We start from the raw sequence: 12,199 nt of genomic DNA, 5'->3' as shown, positions 1-12,199 counted from the left end.
TGCTTGCGCGAAAGAGCGTGGCCTCTGCTCTGGCTCCTCGAGCCGAGGGAAAGGGGTCAAGCTAAAGAGCCCTTGTAATAGGACTGCCATTAGGGAAATTCACTCCAAATTTCCTCCAGGAGCAACCATTGATTTCATCTCAGTCTTTCACACTCTTTAGCTCTTTAAAAGATGTTGTCTCCCTTTCTTTCCTCTCTTTATGCTTCTTTGTCTCAATGCTCTCTGTTTTTTTCAGTCTCAGACATGCACTGATTATCGAGCCTCCTTTAAGCCATCTGAATAATTGAGAAGCTAGTTGGACACGGTGGCGGCTCTTTTGGCGGTTGTTAAGGACACCTTACTTCTTGAGCTCTCCTAGCTGAAACAAATTTTCTTCTGAAAGAATAACGGGTATATAGAGCCGGGCTGAATTAGGTGACAAATCAAATACTTTTTGGAAAGTTGACATATCCTTTGGTTTGACATGCTATACACCATCTAAAATTGTTAAACATCATTTAGCAAATGACATTATATTATATTTTATTATATATTATGTATAGATTGAGGGTTTGAAATTAACACCCACCAAATGCGAGTAAAAATCAACTGTGGCGGGGGTAACGCTGTCAAATCACTAGCCAATTTGGTGTGTTATTTATTAGGTTTACTTACTTTGCTGGGGAAGTTTGTGTAAGGCAGATTTGGCGCAAACACTCAACTCGTGAGTCATCATGATATATTAAATGCAGCGTATTGCGCAGAATCTGCACATATCTGGCTTACTTGAACATTTCTGTCACTACGCAACAAATAATGGCATAGTGTTATTAAAAAATATTTTTTTATATAAAATGTATATATATATATATATATATATATATATATATATATATATATATATATATATATATATATATATATATTACAGATCCTCGGATGAGCTCCAACGTCACCCGAATCCGCAGCCAAAAACAAATCATCCACCCGCCACCCACCCTGGTAACATACTGATGAATGAGCGCTGCTTTTAAAGGAACATTTCTTTAAAACAAAATTTATTTGACAGAATTTCATTTTTTTAATGGCATAAACAGGCTTTACTCCCTTGAAACTTAAACTGCAATGTCACTGTCACTGACTTCCCGAACAGGCGAACACACACACAAGCGCACACAAACACTTCACATATTACATACCCAGCACTTGATTCATCCTCGTTAACCACTTCGCTAAAACGCTCCCACACGGTACTTTTCTTTATTTCCTTCCTTTTGTTTTGTTTTTAATTCTTCTTTTTTACTTCACTCTCGGACCTGCTCCATTTCTGCAAAAAGCGGACCCAGTACAGTGTGTATCTTAAAGAGAGTGCAAATTAGTGCCTGTCTGCCTGGCGGGAAAAAATTACATTTTAGACATGCTCATATTCTAGAGAATGTAGTTAATATTTTCATTAATAATGATTTAACATATCCACCCGCGACCCACCCGAGATTAATCAGAATGTTATTTTTATTACTTGACCCGCCTGATCCGTGGATTATCCGCAGCGCCCGCAGATATAACCGCGATCCGTGCATCACTAATATATTGTGTGTATATATATATAGATATATATATAATAATCCTCAAATGATTCTCTATTAAATAAATAGTTATTTAATATAATATAATATATTATAATTCATATATTTCATATGAAATATTTTTTAAAAATTAAATATCCACAAAAAATAATTAAATTATATATTGTGGTATATTGTATTTTATAAAGTCAATCATACCATGCTATAAAGATTGTCATATAGCAACGCGAAAATGAGTTTTTACATGCATATGATACGCATGGTTAGGTTTAGTAGTGGTCTGACATACGTATGTATTGTACGTTTGGGTAGGATTAGTGTTGTGGGGTGCGTGTGTATTACACGAAATAAAGTGCTTATCATATGCACGTGAAAACTGCGTATCATATGCGCGTAAAAACTAATTCCCGCATATAAATTGCACGATAAACACAGTGCGTGCTAAAGAGACGCATTTTCATGATATCAGGCTGCATATCGGCCACCCCATAGGGCCATAGTTGATGTGCAACTTAAACTACTTGGGGTTTTTTTCAAACTGATTTATATGGAAAGTCCAGTCCCCTTGTTGATAAGGGGCTTCCATTCCAATGTGTCAAACAGTATACACAACCTCAAGCTATCAAGCTATATAATAAGCGAGCATTTGAAGCTGAGCGCCATGGGTGTGCCTCAGACATGAGATATGAGATTTTAAATGTACTGTGATGGAGCTATTTGAAGCCATCGGCCTGCCAGGTTTCATATGGCTTTAATACATTCAAGGTAAACTGAAGTATCCAGCAAAAAACAAAAGGACTTTCACGTTTTAGACACCCCAGATTTTGTTTTTATTTAGTTGAGTTGTGAGGAAAAACTCTTTTTCGAGAATTTTGTTAGATTCTCATGACAATGCAAACCCAACTCCCAACAGAGCCTTTCTTTTTCTCTTTCTCTAATAAATTCTCTTTTGGGAACCAACCATTATAATTTAATCAAAAGCACAGAGTCTTCTCTCGTTGTGTGCTCTTGCATACAAAGCTGTTTAAATTGTCAGGGCATGCATTTAAAAAGTCTCCATCAAAACAGCAGAAAAATATTAGGTCTCAGTTACTTGTTGCCATTGGACCCAACCATCAACTCCAGAGTTTAGCGATCAAAAACAAGACTATGCAAAATGTACAATGGGAAAGTAGACTTTTATAGTGTGACCTCTTCCCAAAAACCTGTGCAAAGTTAAAAGAATTGCACTGGAAGGTTTGTTTCTCTGGGAGTGATGTGGGCTGACTTCAAATCAACTTGGACACAATGCAAAGATGCAACGATGGACTGGGCAGCAATCTCAACCCTCCAGGGAGCATCCCCCTCTGTCATGTTCCTTGTAGGGTTCCTCTCCTATGGGAACCTTAGAAGTGCATCCAATAGCTCTTTTAAGGCGCTTCTCAAAGGAAGAGCCTTATTCAATTCCAAACCCTAGCTTGAATTTTCCATTTCAAATGTTTTATATAGCCTATATATATATATATTTTTTTTTTTCTCAAGACAGTAAAAACTTTTGAATGTTTACTCTGAGATTTACACTTTACTGTGGATGTGAGACCGAAAAAGAACAGTTTGTTTCCCACATCCCTTTGCATTGAGCTATTGAGTTACCAATAAATCAGCTCTCCAGGCTCAACCCCACAAGCAGATATTTTCCCCTTTTATTAGGGTGCAGTAAACAATTCTAATTGCCAACCAATTTGCTTTTTTGGCAATGCAATTGGGGGGTCATTTATGGGCTTTTAAAGCAGCTGCATTCAAAAAAATAATCTACTAATGGGCTTGCAGCTGCACTGCTGCTCTTTTGAGAGTCTAAAGTGGGTTGTTTATACCATAATGCCCATGTTACATTTACAAGACCTGCAGTGCAGAATATCTAAAGGCATAGAGGAAAATGACCCTTCCTTACTAACAGCCTTTTCTCCTCTGATTTTTTTTGTATGGGTGAAATTTGCTATTTTGCAACTATTAAGAAACCTACAACCTACACAACTGAAGGAGGGATGATCAGGTGAATCTCAGAAATAACATGATTCATGTTTCACTCTAAAAATAAAAGGGGTGAAAAAAGAAGAAATTATATTTTGCGTACAACAAATGTACTGTTTTTGAGACCAAGTGACATTAATTTCATTACAATTAAGCACATTAATTTTTCACAAGTTCCCATTAATATGATGTCCTTACCAAATTTGAATTCTGATTAAATAATTAAAAACAGTACAACCATGGTCTATAAATATATATTTTTTTGCAGTGTTAAAAGGACTGAAGTTTTCAAGCTTTTAAAAGGACAAAATCATTTCATAAAAGTATCATAAATGTGGTCCGTACAACTCATGCGCAATGTTCAAAGTCTTCTTAAGTCATACAATAGTTTAGTTAAAAGTTCAAATAGTTTAGTTCAAATTTAATTTATTCACTGAAAACCACCTGATCAAGAATCTGTGCAAACAGAATCTTTACGATTTGTTCAAAAACAAACTTTTTTTCTGAACTGGATCAACTGGTTCATTGAAATTCTTAAACTCAAATGATTCCTTCACAAATCAGACATCACTACTTCTATCAAGGAATTTAGGATTTAAAAATAAAAAAAACTAATCCTTTAATGTGATTTTAGTGGAAAACGTGCTTAAATGTCAAAAAGGCACAATGGAATTAATTGTAAAATTACGCCTTTTTGGCAATTCACATAATACAATTTAATATAAACAACATGATGTTTTTTCTGTTGCTTTTAGCTGAAATATGACCTCGACTTTATGAAATAGTAGCTTTATGAGATTCACCTGCCCAGTGCTGTGTTTTTACTCTTCAGTGCTGTAAGCCAGCACTTCTTAATTCAATTGGGATTTTTTTTAGAGCAGGAGTTCTGCTTCTTACACCAAACATGATGGATTTAGTGCTCTGAAAATTTCCAGCAACAGCTGGATAGTGAGCGCTGACTTTTTATCACTCTTTTTCTCCTTGCCGTTTGGGTTTTGAAGACCTATGTGGTTGAGAAGAGACGTAAATGTGCTGATATCCACTGGATGTCCACAGATTGATCTTGACTTAGATCAGAGCCCTTCACCGAAAGGCCTCCATGCTGTCAGACTGCCTGATCAGTGCTATTTGAATGATGCAGTATTTTTTATTTTATTTTTTCAGTCAAATTGGTAGGTTGCAGCATAGATGGCCAGCCGTTTATCTCTCTGTGCCCTGTGAACTGTAACCAGAGAGAGAAGGCTGGTGGAGTAAACAAACATACTGTGCTGAGGTCTATGGTATTATACCTCTAAGCCAGAGATTTTATTCACTTTTTTTTGTCAGCAAACACTTTTAATACTTAAAATATCTACTTAAAGCACCCCTGAGATTTTAAGTAAAAAACAATTGCATTTTATTTGTATTAAGTGTTAATATATATTAGTGCTGGTCAACGAATAATTGCATCCAAAATAAAAGTTTATGTTTACATAATTTGTGTGCGTGTACTGTGAATAATTATTTTGTATATATATAAAAATACACACACATGCATGTACATTATAAGATATTTGCATGTAAATACTGTATTTATATGTATACTCAATTTATATAATACGATATTATATATAAATATTTAATATAAAAATAACACAATTTTCTAAAGACTGAGAATTGGGTACTCGGATGCAATTATTCGCGATTAATCGTTGCCCAGCACTAACATTTATTTAATATAAAACGAATAAAACAATTAATAAAAATAAAATGTAATAACAGGAGGGTCTGCGCACACTGTCCATGTGCAGCCCAATTGTTGTGTTCACATACAACAGCGCATGAGTGAGTGACTTGAGCGCTTGAAAACACATTCCACTAGATAGTGTTCACACGCAGAACGCGTCTTTCAGGTCCAGAGGAGTAGACTTTAATCTCATCACTGCATAGCTCCAGAAGAAGCCATTGAGATATTATAGAGACCTTATGTGTTTTCTTTTTCTTTTACATGTTTAGTAACTTCGTCTGTAGTGAAGGGCGACACTCAGCAGAGAGTAAAAAGGTAAAGGGAGAGATGGGGACATGTACTCGGGGGCAATAATATCAGATAACACAAGAACTTTGTTGCAGTGCCAGAGCTTCAGCTGGACTCTGTTTCTCCTTCCGGCCTGGAGCCCTGGAGTCTGATGCACAGAACTCGCCATTTCTAGGACTAGTACAGTCCATCTGAATGCGTAGTTCCCTCACGGTCATCTAAATCTTCTCTTGGGGCGAGGATTTCCCGTCAAGTCACATTAAAGGAGATGTTCACTTATCACTGCATTATTGTTGTCCTAAAGAGAGAGTCTTGTATTAGTTTCTTTTCAATATGTTATTTGCTTGTGGCAATCACTGCCTGAAAAGTACCGTAAAGTTTCTGTGAAAGTCAACATGAAACCCCTTTTTTATTCTAAGAAGAAATATTTAATGTATTAATGTACGTTTACTTATAAAATCCCCACACAGCATCATAAACGCTTACCACACAGCTATTTAATGGCAGTTTTAATTAAGGTTATGCAGTAACTGCAGACTTGAAAAAGAAGTGATGCCATTTGGACACTAAAAGATGCTTTGAAGAGAGAACTTGACCTCCTCAGAAGTGGTAGTTCTCCACAATTGATCGTGAACTCAGATTAACATCTATTATCACTATCCAATCTATTTATAAAAGTCCCTCCCTGCATTTTTATTCATAAGTATTGTTGAAAGTGTTGCTTCACATTGCAGACTTTAAATGGGTTGTGAATGCTGTTTAAACCACAGGTGTTTCTTTTTAAATACTGCAACTCGTCTGCAAATGATGCTTTAATAAAGAGAATCATTAGAAGAACTCCAAGCCCTCTTCGGAAGCTTGTGGTAAAAATCACGGGAACCTGTTTACTCCCTTCAAACAAGAAGTTATTTAAGTTTTGAAGAGTCAGATGGAAGATCTTCGAAATAAATTGCATGATTCACACCCGCTCTCACCTGAACATAAAATAGAACGTACAGTAGTTATATCAGGAAAGCTGAAATGTTTGAAGTGTTAATGAAGCAGCGTGATTCTTGTGAGGGGAAAGTAGAGCAGCTGAACGTGGGAGTCTCCCATTGAGATCACCCATCCTGCACAAGCCATCAGGAAATGTTACTTACTCCCAGGAAATAGCAGAAGCAGCCGTGAAGGCGGTGGGCGCAGTGACGCCTGCCACTGGAGGAGATAACATAATGAATGTGAAAATCACACGCAATGATTTACAACGTACAGTGTTTTGCTGAGATGAACCATGTCATAATATGTCACATTCAATCAGTAGCGCCAATGTTGTTTTGGAGATGCAATATCATACGTTTAATTTAATTGCTCAATGTACTCTACCAGTCAAAAGTTTTGGATCGGTAAGATTTTAAATGTTTTTAAAAGAAGTCTCTTCTGGTCTGTGAGTATGCATTTATTTGATTAAAAATACAACAAAAAAACAGTAATATTGTTTAGTATTATGACAATTTAAAATGACTGTACAAAAGCTTTCTATTTCAGATAAATGCTGTTCTTTTGAACTTTCTATTCATCAAAGATTCGTAAATAAAAATGTAAATAACTGTTTTCAACTGATAATAATGAGAAATGTTTCTTGAGCATCAAATCGGCATATTAGAATGATTTCTGAAGGATCATGAGACTGGAGTAATGATGCTGAAAATTCAGTTTGATCTCATTATATATTCGCATAGAAAAACAACTGTTTTAAATTAAAATATTTCACAAAATCCCTGTTTTGTTGTTGTTTTTTTAATCCACGAAATGCAGCAATTGGTGAGCAGAAGAGACTTCTTTTAAAACATAAAAAATCTTACTGATCTAAAAAGTTTGACTGGTAGTGTAGTCATCCATAATCACAGTGAAATCCACAAAAAGTTGATGGCAGGACACTCACAGGGTTTTGTTTGTCTCTTTGCAGTCCATTCTGGGGGTACAATGTGAAGTCCAGAGGCAGCTGAAGTCTTTCGTCCGACTGGAGCGTTTTGGCCAGATCTACGGAGCGAGTGATTCCGGCTGCCCTCAAACCCCTCTCTATACGCTCTTCGCCACAGGGGGGTCGCTCTTCGGGAAAGGTGTGAAAGTAGCAATCCGGGAGGGCCGTGTTTCTGCTGACATCATCAGCCTGGCCAACGAGGACGGGCGGCGGATCGCTGCGGTCTTAGACAAGGCAACATATCTGCAGGATTTACACTTCACCATTGCGGAATTGGACACACACTACTTTGTCAAATCGGGACCGGTAGAGGGAGACCTATCTCTTCTGGGAATGACGGTGGGCCAGCGCACGCTGGAGACGGGCGTTAACGTAACCGTCTCGCAGGTCAACACGGTCCTCGGCGGGCGTTCGCGCCGTATAACCGACGTCCAGCTGCAGTACGGGTCACTGAGCCTCAACGTCCGCTACGGCAGCAGTCAGGACGAAGAGAAGGTTCGCGTACTGGAACTGGCGCGTCAGAGGGCTGTCGCTACCGCGTGGGCTCACGAACGCCACAGACTTCGGCAAGGTGAAGAGGGCTCTCGAGTTTGGACGGACGGCGAGAGGCAGCAGCTCCTGAGCGCGGGACGCGTGCAGGGCTACGAGGGCTTCTACATAGTATCGGTCGATCAGTTCCCCGAGTTGGCCGACAACGTAAATAACGTCCACTTCTTGCGACAGACTGAGATGGGTCGCAGGTGACATGAACGCAAGGGGAACCCGTGCTCGGACTCAGCGTCCGGGACTTCTTGCCAAAGACAAGTTTCGTTTGTGACCATATTATGTTACTTTATTTTTATGTTGACTGTGCCAGACTTATTTTTTTAATACATGACGTACATGGTTGCAAACAGTTGCACTGTTTCGACAGCAGAGTGCCCTTCTCTCTTTTGGTAATTCTTAAACCCTCTTCGTCCTGCTAGAAGACGGCGTATGGCAGTGTCGGCGGTTTATTCGGTTCTGCCTTCGTGTTTTGTGGGTTTGCTCAAAGGAATATAGGAAGAAGGCTGGTAATGCATTATGCTCACTGGCTCAGCCTGCTGCCAGACGAGCAGATTGTTATTCACGAGCTTCACTCCACTCTGCCTTTTTCCCCGCGCCTCAGCCAAGGAGAGACCTCTTTTAATCGCTTCTTTTTATACTTGAAAGCCTACCGGCTGTGTCATACTTAAACAAGGACATTGGTCTTTGTGGTTCAGATAACTAGCTGAACACATCTCATTTTCAAAAACTTGCTGTGGTGTCTTGTAATATTTTGGGACTGGGTGGCTTGCTGGTAACATCCATTTTTATTATTATTATTATTATTATTATTATTATTATTTCTACCATTTTGACCAAATGGCTTAAAACACCTTTAGAAAGAGAAAAGACGAATAAAGAATGCCACTTAAAATCTGAAAAATTGACAAATTTAGTAAATAAATAGAAAATAGGTAGCCCCATGGTCTTTAAATATGCTTGTGAAAATGAAATTGACACTGTTTGGAAAAAAAGCTCCAAAACCTAGTGATCTGCCCACCTAGACAACAGTTTAAGGGTTGATCTAGGTAGAACATTTTTCTGTTCAAGGCAGCGAAGCAAGTATAAAAATCCAATGAGGTGAGAGAAATGTTGATATTTCTTTTTATTATTATTATTATATTTTATTTAGTGCTCAAAGTAGTCTGAACTAATTGGACACTTACCCAATATTTTGTGCTATGCTGTTTTATGCACATTAGAGTACTATGCATTTAGCATAGCAACATGCTAACATCAAACTCTATTGGAATTGATTCTCTGCGCAAAGCGCAATTTGTGTGCACATCAATCACTTATGAGGTTCCATTTTGTTAGGATGCCTATGAAGGCAGCTCCCTATGTAGTCGGTACACAGCAAGGCAGCTCGCTAGGTTTTGGAATGGAGCTACTAAGTCTTTATGAAGAAGGATTGTTTTTTTAAATAAAATAGTTTTAGATCAACGTGTTATTTTATGGAAACATTCACAATACACAGTATAATAACAGTTGTGAAAACATACAAAAATGTGAACATTTGTCCCTTTTATTGCTAATTGTTGTACTTGAATAATGTTTCAACACATGGAATAAAGTCCAGAGAGTTGGTCGATTCAGTTGATTTGTTTTCATGGTTAAAAAAAAAAACAAAGAGTTGCATATGGACCATTCCTAAGAATGACAGTATTTATTTTAGTGCTGTGTTTTTTAGAGGAGTATACGTCCTCATGTTTGTCAGTTAAATAAACGCTTCAAGCGTAAAGCGGCATGAATGCTTAAAAAAAATAAGCACATTACTTAAACGTGCACTCAGACTCCTTTTCTTTTTTTTTATGACATGTACTTAGTGCTCCAAGCACTGCACATCGTGGTAAGGAAAGGTGACAACCCCTGTGAATAGCCTTTGCCCCGAGCATCTCCCAAGCATGAGGCGACGTCGTGAGTGCTCTGAACGTGAAAGTCTTCAAGCTGCCTGAAATGCATTATGGCCTGAAGGTGCGTCGTTTAGAGGCTGAAATGCACGTCAACCCACCATCTGGATATGTGAACTTCAAAGAGCATCTATTTCTGGTTGGATGATGTTAATATGTCGGGGATGATGGCGCTTCACGTTAGCGTTCGGTGTTCGCTGTCGCTCTTGGGGAAATCACTTTGGGATGGTCACCAAGATTCAGATCAAGTGTTTTAAGCTGTATAATATTGTCGAGCATATTTTGGTTTCTTTTACTGTCATTGAATGCAGTGGCATCATGAGTCTGACAACATCGCTGTATTTAAAAAGAACAACGCTGAATGAAGGAAAAAATGCTATTTGTGTTCAATAGCACTGAAATGCATTGCAAGGCTTTTATTTAATTTTTTCGAAACTTTCGGACTCACTTGGACTTTTCGTTTGTTCTCAACACTGTGTTTCTAAATGCTTCTCTTTGAAAATGTAAATAAGATGAGAAGAAGTGGGCTGTAAATAAAATGCAAATGTAGATACCTTTTAGAGCTACAGCAGTGAATCTGTGTAGTCTAGACGAAAAAAAATAAAGAATATTTTGTGTTTACATTTATTTCACGTCATTGTGATTTGAACCGCAAATTTTCTTTTTTTTAGAAATAGGTTTCCCGAACACTCCCGTTGGCCGCTGGTTTGCATTGTTTAACTTTTTTGTCTGTGTGTGTGCGTGCGTGCGTGCGTGTGTGTGTGTGTGTGTGTGTGAGTGAAAACTATGGGGATCAAAAAACTCCCTGCTAATTATGACTTTATATTTCACAATTACAGCAATTTTGTCCTCTAATTGCAGCTTTATCACAGTTGTGACTTTATGTCCTGCAATATGAATTAATATGGTCCACTTGCAACTTTGTTTCTTGTAATTGTGACTTTAGATGTTCCTATGACTTTAAACAAGTATATAACAATTGAGACTATTTCTCGTAACTTAGACTTTATTTTTCATATTTGAGACACCTCAGAGTGTGCCTTAATTTCTTATTTTAACCTTTATCTCACAATTACTATTCTACATTTGGACTTTCATTCTCTTTGCACTATGATCATATGAGTCAATAGAAAGATAGGCTACAATAATTGCAGTTGATATTACTTTATGGGTCAATATCACACTAGAATAATATGTTTATGACGCTATATTATGATAAAGTAGGCCTACGGTGCACATTTTCGATATGGTAAATGCAGTAGGTCATCAAGATATTCCATGAATGCAGAAATGTGCTTACTGTATGCTGCAAAACTATTGAGATTAGCATGTTAGTACTAGTATGGTTCAGAATTCACATCCTTTACTTTTAATATTCCTGGATAACTCTATTTTACCCGAGAGCTCCAGCTTGAAGGATTTCTGATGCATGCAAACACTATGAATCCAAATATCTCCAAACAATGTGGCACACGGGGGAAAGTACACTGTCTGACTCTATTTCATGTCAATTTGCTTCTAAAGTGGAACTGCAAATTAATGACTTTAATGTGGAATTTGACATTAAGTGGTTCTGGCATCTAATTGTGCATTGTTTAATGAGGTGTTTACAATTTTCTGAAGTTTTGCACAAGTGATTGAAATATTCATAAAAAAAGCAATGGGGTTGTGAAGGAAGAGAGAGTTACAAAAAACAAAATAAAGCACAACCAAGTAGTGAGTCATAATGTAAATGTGTACAGTGTTTTAGCTCTATTGCAATAGATGCATTTTGGGTACTTCAGAAAGAATACCAAAAGTTGGATTCATATGTCTTGATATACTTGACAGATAGCCTTAGAATCTATATCTGTGTGTGAGCATCAGTTCTGAAGACATGCGTCGTTTAGGCATGTCAATAAATAAACCAGTGCATGAGAAAGCGTTACACTCAACAGCAGTGAGAAACCATGAATAATAGATGAATATCTTCAAACATGTCCAGATGTATGTGTTGCTTCATTTTTTTAAAGTTAATTTTCCTGCTTTAGGCTAAAGAAAAAATACCAGAATAAAACTATTAATACAACTACTTGTACTGCAAAACAACCAGATTACAAGCAATGCTAATGGTGGGTGGCAAGTCTGTTTCGACTGTTTAGTCAAAGAAACAACAACAAAAACATAATTCTAAATG

The 12,199-nt window shown here is 37.5% G+C and overlaps 1 protein-coding gene across 6 annotated transcripts in view; it reads left to right on the top strand.

Moving 5' to 3' along the window:
- Positions 1-10,650, top strand: part of tenm4 (teneurin transmembrane protein 4) — a 252,402-nt gene extending 241,752 nt beyond the window's left edge. For 5 of the 6 annotated variants that reach the window (XM_077206971.1, XM_077206972.1, XM_077206969.1 and 2 more), the window contains one exon: positions 7,535-10,650. In XM_077206971.1, the coding sequence (XP_077063086.1) occupies positions 7,535-8,293 (759 nt within the window). In that variant the 3' untranslated portion in view covers positions 8,294-10,650. The remainder of the gene's footprint in view (positions 1-7,534) is intronic. The other variant, XM_077206973.1, reaches the window with a different exon arrangement.
- The last annotated feature ends 1,549 nt before the right edge of the window (positions 10,651-12,199 follow it).

The sequence above is a fragment of the Siphateles boraxobius genome, unplaced genomic scaffold, assembly GCF_051911475.1.
Source record: "Siphateles boraxobius isolate OS27281-9 unplaced genomic scaffold, OSU_SipBor_1 6, whole genome shotgun sequence".
In the NCBI taxonomy this organism is placed as follows: Eukaryota; Metazoa; Chordata; class Actinopteri; order Cypriniformes; family Leuciscidae; genus Siphateles; species Siphateles boraxobius.
The sequence above is the reverse complement of the archived record's forward strand: the minus strand, read 5'-3'. Positions and strand labels throughout refer to the sequence as shown.